Source organism: Macaca nemestrina, chromosome 7, assembly GCF_043159975.1.
Source record: "Macaca nemestrina isolate mMacNem1 chromosome 7, mMacNem.hap1, whole genome shotgun sequence".
Taxonomy (NCBI): Eukaryota; Metazoa; Chordata; class Mammalia; order Primates; family Cercopithecidae; genus Macaca; species Macaca nemestrina.
This window is the reverse complement of record NC_092131.1, coordinates 16,559,807-16,578,172: the sequence shown is the minus strand read 5'-3', so window position 1 is coordinate 16,578,172 and position 18,366 is coordinate 16,559,807. Positions and strand designations below refer to the sequence as shown.

The 18,366-nt window shown below is 50.2% G+C and overlaps 1 protein-coding gene across 5 annotated transcripts in view; it reads right to left on the bottom strand.

Annotated features, from left to right (window-relative positions):
- LOC105467551 (coiled-coil domain containing 88C) overlaps positions 1-18,366 on the bottom strand; it is a 149,184-nt gene that overhangs the window by 4,092 nt on the left and 126,726 nt on the right. For all 5 annotated transcript variants that reach the window (XM_011717225.3, XM_071099712.1, XM_011717227.3 and 2 more), the window contains 6 exons: positions 16,020-16,109; positions 14,113-14,351; positions 8,193-8,381; positions 6,326-6,394; positions 3,786-3,854; positions 2,467-2,756 (listed from right to left, as the gene is read on the bottom strand). In XM_011717225.3, coding sequence (XP_011715527.2) covers positions 2,467-2,756; positions 3,786-3,854; positions 6,326-6,394; positions 8,193-8,381; positions 14,113-14,351; positions 16,020-16,109 — 946 coding nt within the window. The remainder of the gene's footprint in view (positions 1-2,466; positions 2,757-3,785; positions 3,855-6,325; positions 6,395-8,192; positions 8,382-14,112; positions 14,352-16,019; positions 16,110-18,366) is intronic.

Here is an 18,366-nt window from a genome sequence, read left to right as displayed (position 1 = left end):
AAGGAAAGCCTTCCAGCCGCAGGCCCCCCAATTTCTGGAGTGTTCTCATTCAGGCCATTAGACCAGCAGCTTTTTTTTTTTTTTTTTTTTTTTTTGAGACAGAGTCTCACTGTGTTGCCCAGGCTGGAGTACAGTGGCACAATCTCGGTTCACTGCAACCTGAGCCTCCCAGGTTCAAGAGATTCTCCTGCCTCAACCCCCTGAGTAGCTGGGATCACAGGCGCCTGCCACCATGACCCAGTTAATTTTTGTATCTTTAGTACAGATGGGGTTTCACTATGTTGGCCAGGCTGGTCTCGAATGCCTGACCTCAAGTGATCCGCCCACCTCAGCCTCCCGAAGTGCTGGGATGACAGGCGTGAGCCACCGCTTGGCCTAGACCAGTGGTTCTTAAACCATGGTGCCTACCCAGCCGCAAGACCATTATCTAGAATTTATAAAGATGCAAATTGTCAGCAAGCCCAACCTCAGACCCACTGATTCAGAAACTCAGGGAATGGGTTCTGTGGTCTAGCAAGGCCCCCAGACGATTCAAAGGCACGCCTGAGTTTGAGAACCACAACATTAGACTGCTAACGTCTTGAGCGCAGGCCCTCCTTTGCTTTTCTCAGCTTGGCTTTTCCAGCTCTTTGCACAGAGTAAGTGCTTGGGAGACAGAAATATTTAAGTGAAGGAAGGCCAGGGCCATGTTTCATATTTCTGTGTCAACTGCAAAGCTGGGCATGGCGCATGCAGGCAAAGAACCTGCTGATGAACTGGTTTGCTTTGTTTTTCAAGAGCAGGCACCAGGCACACTGCTTAACGTACGATAGTAGGTGCTCAATAAATATCTATCAAACACATACTTGCTTTTCTGTGTCACTGTGTCCTAGTAATGCAGGTCACAGGGTTTACCAGAGAGCTAGACAAAGTCCAAATGTGTTTCTTTAAGGGAAATGAGATGGAAAGATTAAAAAAGACTGAAGTTTTAAGAATCCTCAAAAGGGCTCAATTGCAGACAGTGAACTACATTCACTCAGTAACCCAACAGCTCACGTGACGAAATTCAGAGGGAGCACTTTAAAGATGTATGTGCAGCTTCAAAAAAGCTAAATGAAGACCTATAGAGGTGGCAGGAGGATGTCAACAGGCAGTGTTCAGGGTGAGGAGCTGCAGAGCTGGTGCCAAATCCAGCTAGCTGCCTGTTTTTGTACATCCTGCAAGGTGAGAACAGTTGCTACATTTTTATTTTTTCTTGAGACAGTCTCGCTCTGTCGCCGAAGCTGGAGTGCAGTGGTGCAATCTCAGCTCACTGCAACCTCCGCCTCCCGGGTTCAAATGATTCTCCTGCCTCAGCCTCCCGAGTAGTTGGGATTAAAGGCGCCTGCCACAATGCCCGGCTAATTTTTGTATTTTTTGTAGAGACAGGTGTCTCTACAACTCTGCTTATTTGTAGAGATGGGTGTAGTTTTTGTAGAGATGGTGGCCAGGCTGGTCTCAAACTCCTGGACTCAGGTGATCTGCCCACCTTGGCCTCCCAAAGGCTGGGATTACAGGCGTGAGCCACTGCACCCGGCCAGTTGCTACATTTTTTTTTTTTTTTTTTTTTTTGAGACGGAGTCTCGCTCTGTCGCCCAGGCTGGAGTGCAGTGGCGCGATCTCGGCTCACTGCAAGCTCCGCCTCCCGGGTTCACGCCATTCTCCTGCCTCAGCCTCCCGAGTAGCTGGGACTACAGGCGCCCACAACCGCGCCCGGCTAATTTTTCGTATTTTTAGTAGAGACGGGGTTTCACCGTGGTCTCGATCTCCTGATCTTGTGATCCGCCCGCCTCGGCCTCCCAAAGTGCTGGGATTACAGGCGTGAGCCACCGCGCCCGGCTAGTTGCTACATTTTTAATTGGTCAAAAAGAAATTTTGTAAAAACGTATTTCACAACATGCGAAAATCATGTGAAATTCAAATGTCAGTGTCCACAGTAAAGCTTTGCTGGATGCCAGCCATGTCCATCCACTGACATAGGATCAAGTGTTTGCTTTCTCGAATGGGCAGAGTTGAGTAGCTACAACAGAGACTGTGAGGCCCAGAAAGCCTAAAATCATTCCTCTCTGGCCCTTTCAAGGTCCTTAAAAGGTTGCCAGCCCCTGCTGGAGAAAATGCAGGGTAAGCGAGGACTCAGAGCTCTGCCATGAAACCCAGCGTGAGACCCTAGCCCTACAAATCAGGTGCTGGCCACGCACCCTTGGTGCCGGCCACAAGCTCTGCCGGCTCACCTCCCAGACCCAGGGAAGAGCAGCCTCCGAGGTCAGGGGCTGGCGGCTGGCTTGCGGTGACTTGCCAGCTAGTGCTCTAGTCAGCCTCTCACGTCCAAGCCAGCTCTGTGCCTAGGCCTTGCCACCCCCACCCCATCCCTTTCCGCAGCTATGATCCTGAGCCAGGCAGAGACAGCGAGGGAGAGAGACGGGCCAAGTCTGTGTCCAGGTCACTCACGTGGGTGGGGGAGCTGCAGTTGCTCTCCTCCAGGAACTCCTCCAAGGTGACCATCTCACTGCTGGGGGAGGCCGAGCAGGGCCGCACTCCGACGTGGGGAGGAGCTGTGCCCCTCTTCTGGGCACCCTCCTGTGGGAGGGGCCCGTTCCGGGGCAAGGGGTACTCGTGGCGGCCGAGGGCATTGCGTCCTGGTGTGCTGGCTTCCCGGGGCAGAGTGGCCAGGTCCCTGCTAGGGATCAGGTCTTCGCTGCTGAAGCTCTCGGACCGGCCATGGAGCTGCTCGGAGGAGCCTGGGTGTCCAGGCAGGAGACAGAGGACCCTCATCAGTCTCGGCAGCCGTCTGATGGCTTCTAGAGGTTTCGTGCTGCCTTTGGCCCACTCCAAACTATCAGAGAGAAACCCCTGCCCAAAATCCCAGGGCTTACTCCCACCAGGCTGAAAGTCTATTAAATAATCTTTCGGACTCCTTTTGAATTTCACTTTGCCTTTAAAAACAAAATACCTTGAGATAAAAGTGGAAAGCTTCTGCTAAAGTTTAAGTTATTACTGGCTGCAAGGCACTGCCCTTGTTAGCACTCACTCATTCATGTATTCAAAGCTTATTCAGCACCTGCTACGTGTGAGGGGCCAAATGTACAGGGAAGGTTCATGAAGAAAGACCATATTCTGTGCCTAACACAAACTATACATGTTCCAAGAATCAAAATCCTCCAGATTTGTTCTGTGGCCACAGTAGAATGGAACTAGTGTTACTCTCCCCATTCTACAGATGAAGTAACCGAGACTCGAGACCTGTGACATGCTTGCATTCTCAGTGCTGCTCGGGGGAGAAGGGAGCTGAACCCCAACCCATTCTAACTCCCAGTCTGTGCCTGAAACTGTACAGTGTGGCCTCTGAATGCATCAGAATGTATTTGAAACCCCTAGTTATGTATTTTAAAAATTCTAATAATGAGCCCAGAGCCAAACCACCAATACACTTCCCCCCGCCCCCCCCCACCAAAATAGGGTCTCGCTTCTGTTTTCCAGGCTGGAATGCAGTACAATCATCACAGCCTACTACAGCCTTGACCTCCCAGGCTCGAGCGATCCTCCCACCTCAGCCTCCTGAGTAGCTGGGACCACAGGCATGCGCCACCACGCCTGGCTAATCTTTTGCTTTTTGTAGAGATGGGGTTTTGCCATGTTTCCCAGGCTGGTTTCTAACTCTGGCCCAAGTGATCCAGCTGCTTGGGCCTCCCAAAGTGCTGATTATAGGTGTGAGCCACTGTGCCTGCTCCGAATCAATTTTTAAAAGTACACAGAAGCAGAAGACGTACCTTTTAGGTTAAGAGGTGAGCTGTTGCTGGATGTGTTTCTACTGCTCTCTAAGCTACTTGGCCGCGACACTGAAAGGAAATGGCAGTGTTAAAATCAAAAAGCCAATGAGCAGGTATATCCCAGATTAGCCATCTGAGAAAAACTATGCACTAACACAATCCTGTGCCAAAGCTAGGCCCAGTGCCCTCAGGAAGGAGGAACTCTGGGACTCCGTCTGCGCTCCAGTGAGGAAGCCTGGCTTCCCCAACAGAGTGCTGGGCACAGAACAAGTAGCCACCACCAGATGACAACTCTGCTTTTCTGCGTGTAGGAGGCCTGGGGCTGCCGCTTCACACAACTCCACAGAGGAAATCTCACACAGAACGCCAGCATAGAGGGCAGACAAAACAAGGCTGCTCTGGGTGAACCAGAGGTTGAGGTGGGGGGGGGGGTCCTCCTCTATTACCGCACAGAGCTTTCTGGAACACATGCGGACAGCCTCAGCCGAGGCCATGGGAAGAAAGGTGAGGGCTGTTCAGGACCACGTGTGTGCACGTGTAAGTGTGTGTACCTGTAACCAGTGAGGTGTCACGTCAGGAGACCCACAGGGAGCAGGTGCCAGGGGCCTGGGACGGAAGGGGGCACTCCCTTCTCCTGGATATTTGCTGTTCTTCAGTTTGTGTCCTTTGCCTTAAATTTACATCTGCCCCAAAGGAAGAAAATCAAGGCTTATGGTGCTGAGGGCACCTGCCCACCTGCTCTCCTGGCCACAGTGGGTGCTTGCCTGAGTGTGGCTCTGCCATGCCACCCCACTGTAGACTTTGGGGAAGGCTGGCACCATTCCCTACAGAGGGCAGGCCATCCCTTCCAGGGCCCGCAGGCCTCTCCTGGGTCACTCCTCCAGCAGCCCTATCTCGAGAGCGAACATGTCCATGCTCCTGTGCTATGAACCCCCGTGGCAGGGATGGCATTTCAGTTGTCCCTGCAACCCCCAGCCCCCAGCAGGCATTGAGCTGAGCCACCTCAGGAGCCTGTAGAGACACCTGGGGTTCCTCTGCTTGCTAGGCCACCAACGCAAGTTCATTCAGGTTTCCCGGGTCCACGGGGCACCTGGTTCCAAGGGCTGAGGTGCTCTGCAAACAGCAGCTGTCCAGAAACACCTGCTAGCAAACATGTTTGAAACTGAGCCAAAAACATACTTGGTGATAGTGAATAGCCTAAAAACAGCATCGGTCCCCTCCCTGAGCAGTGACAACGTGAAATAAACAAATGCACATCTCTCTTTAAAAAAGAAGTAAATTTCAGTACAAGGAAACGGTGATAGCAATCGACGGCCCGAAAGCACCATTGTTTATTCAAGTACTGCAACGCAAATCCTTTTCCCTTCTTTTTCCTCAGAGAAGCTAGAGGAAACAGAACATTCATGAAAAAAGCTCCTATGGTTAGCTGACTGATCACAAATCTGGCTGCTCAGGGAGATGCCCCCAGCACACGAGGCAGATTTCTCCTGTTGCATTAGCCTCCACTCAGCGTAAAGATGTAAGACTCCCGTTCATTCAATTGTTTCATTACAGTTCTTTTTTGTTGTTGTTTTTTGAGACGGAATCTCACTCTGCCGCCCAGGCTGGAGTTCAGTGGCCGGATCTCAGCTCACTGCAAGCTCCGCCTCCCGGGTTCCGGCCATTCTCCTGCCTCAGCCTCCCAAGTAGCTGGGACTACAGGCGCCCGCCACGTCGCCCGGCTAGTTTTTTGTATTTTTTAGTAGAGACGGGGTTTCACCGTGTTAGCCAGGATGGTCTCGATCTCCTGACCTCGTGATCCGCCCGTCTCGGCCTCCCAAAGTGCTGGGATTACAGGCTTGAGCCACCGCACCCGGCCTCATTACAGTGCTTTACTCAAGTAGAAGACTGTAAGAATGTCAACATCATCAAGCTTTTTAGACCGTGGATAGGGGTGGGAGGTGATGCCAGCTCCTACACTTACCAAGCCTTTCAGAAGTAAACTGAAATCGATGTAAACGTCTAAGAGTCTTTTTAGGATTATTTTCTCACACTTCTAGGGTTGCCTTTCAAAAATTAAAGCAAAGGAGCTTTTAATTTCTGAGAAGGCAGGTACTGTTTACTGTCTCCCTTCTGCAAAAATTTATAACATGCCCGAATCAAATGACAAGTGCTTCTAACAATTTCCAAGACTAAATACGCCTCAGAGCTACTGTGGGCAACCACAGCCAAGTGAAGACAGTAAGGGACCTTCTTGAAATGAATGCTCCCCACCTGAGGCACTGGAACTTCCTGGCCAACCTGGAAGGGTGCTTGAAGGCATGAAGAGGAAAGGTCAGTGCTTCCAGAACTGTGATGCTTGGGAGGCAGCAAATTCCCCACCACTGGAGGTATATGAGTAGAAGCTACATGCTCAGCCCCCTGAGGAGGGGAAGGAAGAATGGGTCCCCCATTCCCACCTTCATTTGGTGTTGGACTCCCCTACAGGACTCAGCTTAAAGGAAAGGTACCGTGGATAAAAACCAGTCTGGAAACGCAGACGCAGTACCCTCCCTACTCACCGTACTGCCTGTGGTTGGGGACCTCAAACTCCAGGGATGGCTCGCAGAGGTTGTCATCTGAGTTATAGGCTAAGGTGAAAATGAGGCTGGTGAGTCACGGTTACGGAACATCCCTCATCCACAGGGAACCCCGCCACCTCGCCTGGCACCTGGATCCCAGCAGCTCCAGCTCTTGGGATGAGGGCGTGGTGTGCAGGTGCTGCCTTTGGGACCTGCCTCTCCTACCCCTCCACTATTTCTCCTGCTGAGCAACCCTGACACTCCCGATTCCCATCCCCTTTAAATGACTCTTCCACCTCTGCTGTGACTGGGACATGTGGACCAAAGGTGTGTTCTGGCCTAAGGATGATATAAAAAGAGCTGAATATTGAGTATCCTGGGGGGCCCCTTCCAGCCTCAGAGGCCAGCCCTGAGAGCAATTCGCTTTCAGCAGTCAAGTTGTCTTCAGGTAGCAGGAGGAAGAAGGAAAAAAAAGAGGCAAAATCAGAATCTACCCCTTGAGGGGACAGGCTGAATTCCTGGGGACTAAACATTGCACCAACAGCTCCTGACCAGAAACACACCTGGAAACCACGGGCCATCAAGCACACGGCCTTTCCCTGAGAACTGGAAATGTCCCACGCCTCAATCCTGCTAGTTTCTGCCTGAGAGCAGACCCTGGATCCCCTCCAAAATGACAACGGGGTCTCCATTTTGGAGATGGTGACATGCCCACCTGCAATGGATATCTGGAGTTTGAGTGTCCCTTGAGGTCAGGACCCTGTCTCTGTTGCTTTGTTTTGTTGATCAGACTCAAGGTTCTCCACGCCCATGGCTTCAAGAGTCAGGTGGGTGGGTTTATTTATGCAAATTAACCCCTTCTTGCTCTCTCAGACTTCTAACACCCCAGAGGCAATCACTTTCAACTCCTTCATCTGTTTCTCTGGATATTTCCCTGTCTCTTATAAGGGGAATGCCCTTTTTGGTTTTAAGCATTATCTCTTCCTTTCTCTTTGCATATTTTAAATTCCCAAATGCGCCTCCCTTCCCTGTTGCTTTTTTTATAGCATCCTGTTCTTGTTTCTTGGGTGCAATCATTTCTCTTATCTCTGATTTGAGTGTCACCTGGTAAGATCTGACTGAGCCATTCTGCTGGGACTCTCTCAGGCTAATGAGATTACTCAGAATATTTTAATCTCATGCCTAAAGATGTGAACTCGTGGCACCCTGGAAACAGGGAGTTCGTAAATCCTTCACTGAACCCATTTGATTTTAATACAGAACACTTGCCTCAACTGTGTCAGTGAACTTCCAGTTCAGAGACTCTATCCTTTCTTGGCCCGGTGTAGTGGCTCAACACCTGTAATCCCAGCACTTTAGGAGGCCAAGGCAAGAGCATTGCTTGAGGCCAGGAGGTTGAGACCAGCCTGGGCAACATGATGAGACCACATCTCTACAAAAAATTTAAACTACACACACACACACACAAATTTAAAATATATAATTTATCTTCTCTCGAGAAAAAACCTCCAAACTTTTACCAAGGTAGGGCAATGGCAGTTGCCTGCTTTTAGCCCAAACTCTGGTTCTCAGCCCACCTTCCCTTCCCTTCTGGAGCTATTTGGTGCCTTCACTTCCTGAATGCTGGTGGTGGCAGTGGGTTCTGAGGCCCCATTGCAATTAGGCCTCTGGAGGGTTTCCTGCCCAAAGTCCTTGGCTGGTAAACACAGCTGCATCTGTGCCACCAAAGCCTGTCAGCGGCCTCACCCCTTTGCTCACCACCTATCAGACTGAGAGGAGAGCGACTCCTCTGAATTCCAAGAGCCTGGGGCCTTCGGAAGGGACATTAGGCCTGACGCTCATGGCTCTAGAAGGGCTCGCAACTCACCTTTGGTGCGGCCCGGGTGCCGGGCGATGGGGGTGGAGCTGGAGGGGGCTGTAGTGGTGGCTGAAGTTGAGCAGGTCCGGGAGCCCAGCTCCGAGGGCCAGGACCTCATGGCCGGATCGGTGGAGGCATCTGTGCGGTCAAGGCTGCCTCTGTGCGGGGAGCCTCGCTTTGGTTTTGGATCCCCAGGGCCTGAGGCAGAAGAGGACATTGAGAAATGAGGCTGCCAAGGCCTGTGCCCTGTGGACAACCACACCATGGCCTAGAAGCAGGGCAGCAGGGCACAAGGACCACAGAGACAAAAGCGGGGCTGCCACAGCTCTCGGGCTGCGACTTAAAAGGGGCCTGGTGGGGCAGGTTGGGGCGAGAGGGCTTGGCCTCAGGCGGGTGTTGGAGGCCCCATTGAGGATGGCTCTGGCTCTAATGCTGGGGTCACACTGCCAGCCCTGAGAGGCTGGGAGGAAACAAAGGGAGCCCCTGAGGGGATAAACTGCTGGTAAAAGTCACACATACTCACTCTAGGACACATCTCCTGCGTAACACTGTCTGGAACTCAAATCCCTGACTTCCAAAGATCCTAACAGATGTCTGCCAGCTCCAAAACCTGCAGCTGAGGATCCGAAGGTCCTGCTGCCTGGACTCACTAAGGACTTCAAATAGAAGTTTATTGCTAACCTCACAATATTCTGTGTTTTCAAAAAGGGAAGCCTTAATCTCTAACTGCAAGAAAATCTTTACCTTGTATCTTGTGCTTTTCTGCAATCTCTAACTTTTCTACCATGAACAAAAACTGGTCAAAATTAAATTAAATCATATCATATATAAAATCATAAAAAAATACAGTCCGTAAGACCAACTATCCCACAGGAAAGAGGACAGGCTCTCCAAACACAAGATAAAAATGAACACGGCTGGCATTCCTAAGAGCCGACAAAGCACTCTGCAGAGCGTCCCACTCCGTGTGCCCCGACGGCCATGGACCCAGAGCCAGGACTCACTGCTGCAGTTCGGCTTCTTCACCCGTGCAGCTGTCTGCCCTCCCCGTCACTCCCAGTCTGGGTTCACTGTGCAGTTTTAAGCGCCCAGAGCTGATGATTTGAAATCAAGGGGAAATGTGGATTCTGAAAGATAACCTTGATGAGAAGCAAGACTCAAGTCTGCCTGAAGTGGGACAGGTGGAATGAATTGGGACAGGTGGAATGAATCGGGACAGGTCATCCTACAGGTGAAGCTAAAACAAGGATCCACGGGGGAGGCAGAGATGAACGAACAGTTAGCATGAGCAGCGGACAGAGAAAGCACAATTCCAACAGCGTGCGCAGGAGACAGGTCTGGAGGACCCGGCGCCACGGCAGCCCAGGTTCCCAGAGCGAGGCTCATGAGATGAAGTCAGTGGCACATTAACTCTCACATTTTAGTAGTTACGTGTTTATTCTTACGATTACCTTGTTTTTATGATGATACTTGTGTTTTCCACTTACAGGACTGATACTAATCTTTCCTTTTAATACATTTAACTACATACTGTGAATCAACGTAAGGGAAAACATGTAGGTAATCATATTTTTGTAGGTAATCATATAGATGGTATCAGGATATGACAAAAATAACGGAGGTGGTCCAGGGATGGCTGGAGACAGGAAATGCTCCGCCGGTAACGGCCTCGCGGGCCGGCTGGCATTTTCCCCTGCTCGAGGCATGATTTGTGTGCTGATGTTCTTTCTGTCTCCTGCTGTTTTAACTTCAGCATCCAAGATGTCAGAAAACCATAGCACAGTCATAAAACTTCACTCTGGGCTGAACTCTGGCTGGCAAAATCAATCCAATTAGTCAAAATGTCTGAACGGAACAATCAATCCTTCAAAACAGAACATATTTTATAAGGGCCTTACCGGAAAAGGCCCACAATTCAGTGCTCTGACAAAGGAAGAGGAGAGAAGGGCAGCAGTTTTAAATTTAGCTGCTTAAAAATAAAGTCTTAAAAAACCCCTCACTTGACAGAGGCTGTATATTTTAGAAAGTGCAGCAACCACCCGCCAGTGCTGCTTGACACACGGGCAAAACATAAGCTCGCAGGTGCAAGAGACGGGAGAGGGGCACGGCCACTCGACTTACTTAGTACGGACATCCTGGCCCAAGGACATGTGCACGTATATCCTGAGGCTCCCCCTAAAACTGTGTTGTGCTGAAGAAACGGTCCAGGGAGTGTGACAACTCATCTTCTATTTTGAAATCAGAATCCACGCTGGCTACTTTAAGCTTGAAATTGGGGGCAGGAGGAGGGGTCCGCTATCGGCCATCTGGCCTTTTAGACGCTGGCTTTTTTTGTTTGTTTGAATTTTGGAAATGGAGGAGGATACACAATGCAGACACATGATAAAGGAAAGGGATTAGAAATCTCCAATGTCGGAGAAAGAGACAGGCTCGTTAGGAGAGGATGGGATGTCGGAGGAAGACCAGAACCGCAGACGTTTAGAGAGAGCTGGGTGGGTCGTTGGAGACTTGTCTTTGTCCTTGTTTTTGCTTTTCAAAAAGGGACTCTTTTTGCGTGGAGGTGCTAAATTGTTACCAATTGGATAACCCAAAGGAGGAAGGAAAAAAGAAAACACAAATAAATGAAATGAACAATAATGACAAATGAATCGAAATTAGCTAAATGTACTTAAGAAATCAGAATCCCATCTTGCCCAGGAAAGATGAAAACAGTACACAGTACTCAGACCAGAATCAGGGCTCAGGAATCATCTGTGCTCTGACTCAATTAATTTAAAGGCACCTGAATGCCAATAACTTATTTCCTCAGCACGTGAGGAGAATTACATACTGCCCAAGGGGCCAAGGTTTAGATGATTTTTCAGTTTCAGTGTGCCAAATTATTAAGCACGAATGCTTATTAGTTTAGGGCCCAGCTTCTCTTACTCATCCATTTTAATGACAGGGTCCCTAACAGCTCAGCTCACACAATCCTCCCGTTCCCACCCAAAGACTTTGGGAACACTCAATGATCCGTTTCAGGGCGCTGTAATCAAATACTCTACCTGAAGTATTCACTAATGATTTTGTATCTCTAAAATAATCTTTTGGCAGGACGAGTTTTAAAATAATTTAAATATCTCCTTTGCATATTAAAAAAACCCTTCAAAACCAAGAATCATGATTTCCTTTTAGATCTTCTATATACATCCTCCACTCCAATCCTCCACTCCTTAGCCTTTAAATTATAGTGTCTTAACAAAGCAGACAATTGGGCTAACTTCTTAAACATGTCTTCTATTAACATTAATCGACCTAACCAATTTCTGATGTAGGATTAAAGTTGATGCCAGGATTTCCATTATTTCTTCCTCCACAGCACCACCTGGTGGCGACAGTGGTTCACACCACAGAAAAAGGGACCAACTCATTCAAGGTTGGTGTCCTTGCGGCCAGTTCAGGGCTAGGCTCTTGTTCGGCATCTTCAGGGACCCAAACAGCTTTACCTGGAGGCAGTCCATGCAGTTAAGTGCATGCAGTTAAGAGCTCAGGCCCCGGAGTGTGGTCGACCTGAATTTGGGTCCCACTTACCCAAGGCAAGGGTTTCATTCACACTGTTGAGCCTCACTTTCTCAGCTCTACAAAGCGGAGGCCACTTTCACCTGCCTCAACAGGGTCGTTAGGAGTCAGTGAGATGCATAAAGCACATAAAGTAGTTAAAGGGTGCTGGACCCAGAGGGAGCACCCAAGACATGGTGGCTGCTAGCGATCGTGACCATGGTTACGGACCTGCTCGCTCATGGATCGCTTTGGACCAGTCAAGCATTTTTTTCTCTGAAAGTTTTCCTAACTCAGACTGATTCTAGTTAATTAATTCCACTTAAACAGTAATACAAGTTGAGATGACAAACGTCCAAAAATTAAACAGGAGCCAATATAAAAACCTGAGGCAACAGAACCCCTCTAGATTAAAAAAAGTTAAGCTTATCGTTTACTCACATGAGTCCTCTAATTTTTTTCTTTTTCTCACCCTGTCTTACGGTGCTGACGCTATCTAATCTCATCCCCATAAAGAATGACAGTATTAGTCCCCGAATAAGGTACGTGAACATTATTTTTGTTAGAGACGGGGTGTCACTCTGTCGCCCAGGCTGGAGTACAGTGATAGCTCGCTGTAGCCACGACCTCCTGGGCTCAAGTCTACTGAGCAGCTAGGACTATAGGTACGTGCTACCACGCCTGGCTAAATTAAAAAAAAATTTTTTTTTTTTTTTTTTTTTTTTTGTAGAGATGGGGGTTTCCCTGTGTTGCCCAGGCTGGTCCCAAACTCCCGGCCTCAAGTGATCCTCCTGCCTTGGCCCTCAAAGTGCTGAGATTATAGTGAGATTATAGGCATGAGTAACTGCATCAGGCTTTTTTTTTTTTTGCATCTGAAGGAGACACAACAGGTACTTGTGAATGTGCCCCCCTGAAAGGCTTGTGCACACACCACACTCAGAGGGTAGCCTGTCGCTGGTCCTCAGTGCTATATCCTCCGCCTCCAAGACCTCATGGGTCTCAGGCATAGGCTGGGTCTTCAGAAAGTCCTGGTATCCTTTGTAAAAATTTAAATGACTCGGGATAAACAATCCCCCCAAAATGGTATTTAAAGGTAAAGCTGAAAATTTAACAATGTGTAAGGTAAATGCTGTGTCTAATCGATTCTAAGACACATTTTTCCCCCCTATACTTTAACATCTCGGAAATTAGGAGGCAGTTTCAATGGTGTCTCAGTCACCACTGGCCAGGTGGCCACAGTGACAAAACGGACATTGTCATAACCAACTAATCTTGCTCCTATTTTCCTTTCATGTGTGTGTACAAAAATCGAATTCTTATTTAGAAAAGCTCTTTCAGCAAGAGCATAATACAAATTCGAAGTGGTGGCCCTGTACCGTTTGATTGCCTCGTGGTATATAGAGTAACTGTACAGCTTTCGTGTCTCCTGAGAGGTGATGAAATCCAGCATACATGACTAGAAACTCTGTTCTTGTTTCAGAACCTCTGGCAAACTCCAAAGGACAGCTCTGAGGGAAAAGGCACAGGGTGTCCTATGGCTGGTGGGACACATGGCCAGATCAGGCTGAAGAAGTCGTAACCCACCTTTCAAAGTGGTAACAGATGAATCACCCAAGGGCTTTCAGGACATCTTATATACATGGAGAATGTGTTGAGTGCACCTGGGATCTCCCTGCACAAAGCGGCTTACTACAAATCTTTGGCACATATGAGGGAACCTCAAAATAAGCTTCCTTGCTTGTCTCTTTGGTACCTGCACGAATGTCAGCTTCGGATATTCAAATACCTGCCTGGCTACGTGATGAATGATGCTTTTCATTCTAAAATAACAAAAGCTGCTGGGCGTGGTAGCTCATGCCTGTAATCCCAACAGTTTGGGAGGCTGAGGCGGGTGGATCACTTGAGGTTAGGAGTTCCGAGACCAGCCTGAGGCGGGTGGATCACTTGAGGTTAGGAGTTTGAGACCAGCCTGGCCAACATGGTGAAACCCCGTCTCTACTAAAAATACAAAAAATTAGCCAGGCGTGGTAGTGGGCGCCTGTAATCCCAGCTACGTAGGAGGCTGAGGCAGGAGACTCACTTGAACCTGGGAGGCAGAGGTTGCAGTGAGCTGAGATCATACCATTGCACTCCAGCCTGGGCAACAAGAGTGAAACTCTGTCTCAAAAAAAGTAAAATAAAATATAAAATAAAATAAAATAACAAAAGCATTATGGGACAAAACGGTCACCATGCTGACATTTCTACTTGGCTCATAACACACCTAAGCAGAAGGTGCATGTGCAGTCACTCACCCCTGGCACGTTCCTGCACAGGTGTGCACAGCCACCGGCGAGAGACCTTCAGGACACCCCCTTCCTCACCCGACCACGGCCAGGGCAGCCGCCCCTACCTTTCCCCGCAGACCCGTTGTGGGCGTCGCGCTCTTCTGTACAGCTGGAGCCCAGTGGGGGGATGTCGGAGTTCTCCGGCTGTGATCTGAGAGGCTGAGAGGCCGCCGGCGAGGCGGGGTCTGGGGACTCCAGCTGCCAGGGAGGGCTGTCCACGGTGGATTTTAAGCGTTCCCTCGAACCCTCTTTCTTTGGTTTGATGAGTTTGACTAAGGCTTTGGCTCCAATCCAGTGGTTCTTCCTAGTTAGAAGTAGATGTTTAGGACATAGCCAGCCCTCCCACACACCCCCAGCGGTACCTGGTTCCCTAACGTGGGCTGGGATGTTCTTCCCCAGTCTGGGAAGTTTGGCCATGTTCACGTGGGGTTCAGGACGATGATGCTCATGACCATGGTAATCGTTTTTGGGGCTCAGGAGCTGGAACCTAATTCTCAGTTTGGCGCAGGGCTGGGGATGGTAGAAGCATGTGCATCATGACAGAAATCCACTCTAGTCTCCCAGAATGAAGGAAGTGATGCCGGGCTTAATTTAGTTGGCAATTTTTCTGTCAAAAAGCCATTTCCATGAATCTCATTTTCTGCTAAAGTTAATAATCAGTGAAATAAGCTGACATTCCCCTGACTCCTCCCTTGCACTGAGCAATCTGGGTGAGTGGAGAGGGCAGAGGAGAGCAGCCTGTTTGATTAAAAATCAGTGCATTTAAGGAGTAAGCAGTAACATCACAGCGAGCTGGACACCGAGGGCATCCTGGTGTGACATGAAGAGAACTCCCGCCTGGGCTCTCACCCTGACTCTGAAACTAAACAGCGCCTATTTATATTATCACTCCAGTTTCTCATCTGGGCTTCAATTTCTGTGTCAAACAAGACTCAGACCAAGGTTCTGGGCCAGGCACGGTGGCTCATGCCAATAACCCCAGCACTTTGGGAGGCCGAGGCAGGTGGATCACTTGAGGTCAGGAGTTCGAGACCAGCCTGGCCAACATGGTGAAACCCCATCTCTACTAAAAATACAAAAATTAGCCGGGCGTGGTGGCACATGCCTGTAGTCCCAGCTACTCGGGAGGGTGAGGCAGGAGGATGGCTTCAACCTGGGAAGCGGAGGTTGCAGTGAGCTGAGATTGTGCCACTGCACTCCAACCTGGATGTCACGGCGAGACTCTGTCTCAAAAAAAACCAAAACCAAACCAAAACAAAACAAAAAGCACACACACAAAAACCAAAAACAGACTGAGGTTCGGAAATTCTGTGGTTCTGGATTCCCAGAGAGACCTCAAGGGATTTGCGGAGATTTTGACTTCAAGGCTGGGCCAGGACAATCCGAAGGGACAATTCCTTGGGTTCAGGCCGTGGACAAGGGGCAGCACTGCTAGGCTGGGCCAGCTCCACTCAGGGAGGAGCTGCTGCTCTCTGGGGAAGAGACATGTCGGTGAAGCCACCCTGAGGTTCTGTGCATCCAGAAAAATCTGCATGCGGTCCAAAGGTTCCCACCTTTGAAGACCATGGGGGCTGGGCCAAGTGTGCTGCCCGAGCATCCTTTCCAAACCAGGAACATGGGTGTCCACACCATGTTTAATCCTGAGACAAAACCCTGACAAGGCAGCCCTGCCATCCTGCTTGAGTGACTCCAGTACCACAGATGCTCTGTCCCCTTCAAAGGCCCACAGCTAAATGAAGCCTGTGTCTCACTGGGGTCACCCGGCACTGGCCGCCCCTCACAGGACAAGCCAGAGTACAGAGGCAGGCGGAAAGGATTGTAAACTCTCTCTGATGTGGGAGACATCTGTCACAGGTGATCTGCCACATAGCGGACGGTGTGGAGCCTGCCCTAGATGGCTGCTTTCACCCTGTGCACAAAAAAGGAAGCTTTTAAGTTCTGTCTTTATGTCACCACACTTAAATCAACTCACTTCTTTGGAGGAGGATCATAGAACTTGTATTGATCCATGATTTTTTCTTCCAGCTTTTCCTTATGTCTTCGTAAGGCATTTAATTTGTCTCTGTGAATACAGGAGAAAGAAAACCTATCAATCCAGTTTTAAATCAAACAAGTGAATTGACTCATTGGCCCAGCCTGGAATCTTGTGCACCCGGGGTTGGTATTTTTCCGGAATTGAGATGAGGTTAGTTATCACCGTCATGGTCGCTGAGTTTGGAATACGTGAATGGAGGCATGTGCCGTGGGTTCAGGGAGCCCTGTGACCCTGAGATTTACTGAAGCCCCTGGGACCCAGCTCAAGGCAGCAAACTTCTAACAATCTGAGAACTCACGCTCAAGACCCAAGGTTTCTCCTTCCAGGTTGTTCAAGACGTGGGGTGCTCCTGGGGTCAGGCAGAAGCTACTCCCGGGTGGTGAGGGGGTGGGGTTCAGGGGGTACATATTACCACCACCTGGGCATTGAGGTTGAAAAAGTCAGCTCAGCAAAGTCAGATGCGTGACTCAGGGCTGTTCCCCCTCAGAAGCAAACTCAGAAGCTTTCAGGGGCCAGAAAGAGAAGCTAATGAGCACAACAGGGCTGGAGAAACCAGGGACCCTGGTGGGGACTGCAGTGAGCTCCTGTGCTGCCAACACTGGCAGACGACTGCCATGGGGGAATGAACCAGGGCACAGCAGGGCGGACCTCCCAAGAAGCCAGATGCCCAGATGATGAAGCCAAATCTCTCAATTCCTAAATATTGGAAGCTGGGTCATTTTTCAAGAACTCTGCAAGGGACCAAAGAGATACCTCTTGAATCTTGGGCAGGCTCAGGCACCTCTGCTTACCGGGGAGATCTTGGCCTTCCTCATACAAACAGAAAGCTTCTGTTTGCACTTAGGGAGTCACAGGGCTGCGTCCACAGTGCATTCGGAGCAGCGCTGCCCACGGGACTGCGGACTACTGCCGACTCCTGCCTCAGTGCTGGGTGGTCTTGAGGGCCCAGACCCTTGGTTTCCTCATGGTCTGGAAACCCTTCGTTTCCTCAAGGCCTGAAAACAAGGCCTTACATGAGAGATAACAGCTCATTCTCGAAGCTGCCAAGGTCCTGACCCAACCAAGGCCTTTCCCAAGAGCTCACGATGAGGTGAGCCCCTGTAACAAGCGATCTCAGCCACGCTCCGCTCCCAGTCCCTTGACTCGACATCTGTGTGCTGGTGTTCTGTGCTCATGGCCGTGCTGCTGAGCCTTAAGCCTTGAGTGCTTCATGGCTGGGGATGGCCCCACAGACTCACACAAACTCCAGGGCCTGGAGCAGGCCCCAGGAAGCCTGCCAACCCGCTGGCCTGGAGTAGACACTGTCTAATGCAAAAACGTCATCAAATAATCCCCCTGAGTGCTCCTACACTCCTTCTAGTTAGCACCTGCCCAACCTCTGCTGGCGATTTTTATCACCAGGATTATAGAGGGCCAACTTCAGGGTCATTTCCACCCCACAATTACAGTGTGCTTTTACATACAAACCATCCTCCCGAAGGGGGCACGCCAGCCCTAGACACGTAGGTGAAGCCAACAGAATAACAAAGGGGCATCGTTACACCAGAGAGCTGGGACAGCACCCTGGTGTTCACTGTGACCACAGTGATCACGTCCCACCACAAGCACGTCCCTTCTTGCCTTCCCCATACTGATGCCAGCACACCCATGCCTGCCCGGACGCCAGTACCAGCCATTCCCGATCACGTGGAAGGACAGCCCACCACCATGGCCAGGATCCAGAAACCACTCTAGATTCTTCATTTCTCGACTTCTGAGCCACGAGATTCCTGGCACCAGGGTTCGTCCTCTTGCCCTCTATTTCTGGAAGCTTCTCTGGCCCTGCTAGAGTAGTATATCTTCCAAAACAACTCCAGGAATCCAACATCTTTAGCTGGACACGGAAGCTACCACAGCTGAGCGTACACCTCCTTTTCCAGCCTTCTCTTCAGATGCCCCCTGCACATTCCCCGCACTTAGACCACCTGCCACAGCTCACCTTCTTGTCCTCACCTGCCACGGCCCCCCTTCTTGTCCTCACCTGCCACGGCCCCCCTTCCTGTCCTCACCTGCCACGGTCCACCTTTCTGTCCCCTCACCTGCCACGGTCCACCTTTCTGTCCTCACCTGCCACGGCCCACCTTTCTGTCCCCTCACCTGCCACGGCCCACCTTCCTGTCCCCTCACCTGCCATGGCCCACCTTCCTGTCCCCTCACCTGCCATGGCCTACCTCCCATGGGCCTACCTCCCATGGGCCTCCCCCACGCCCTCTGGGGTAGCTGTGGACTTCAACTCCCCCTATGT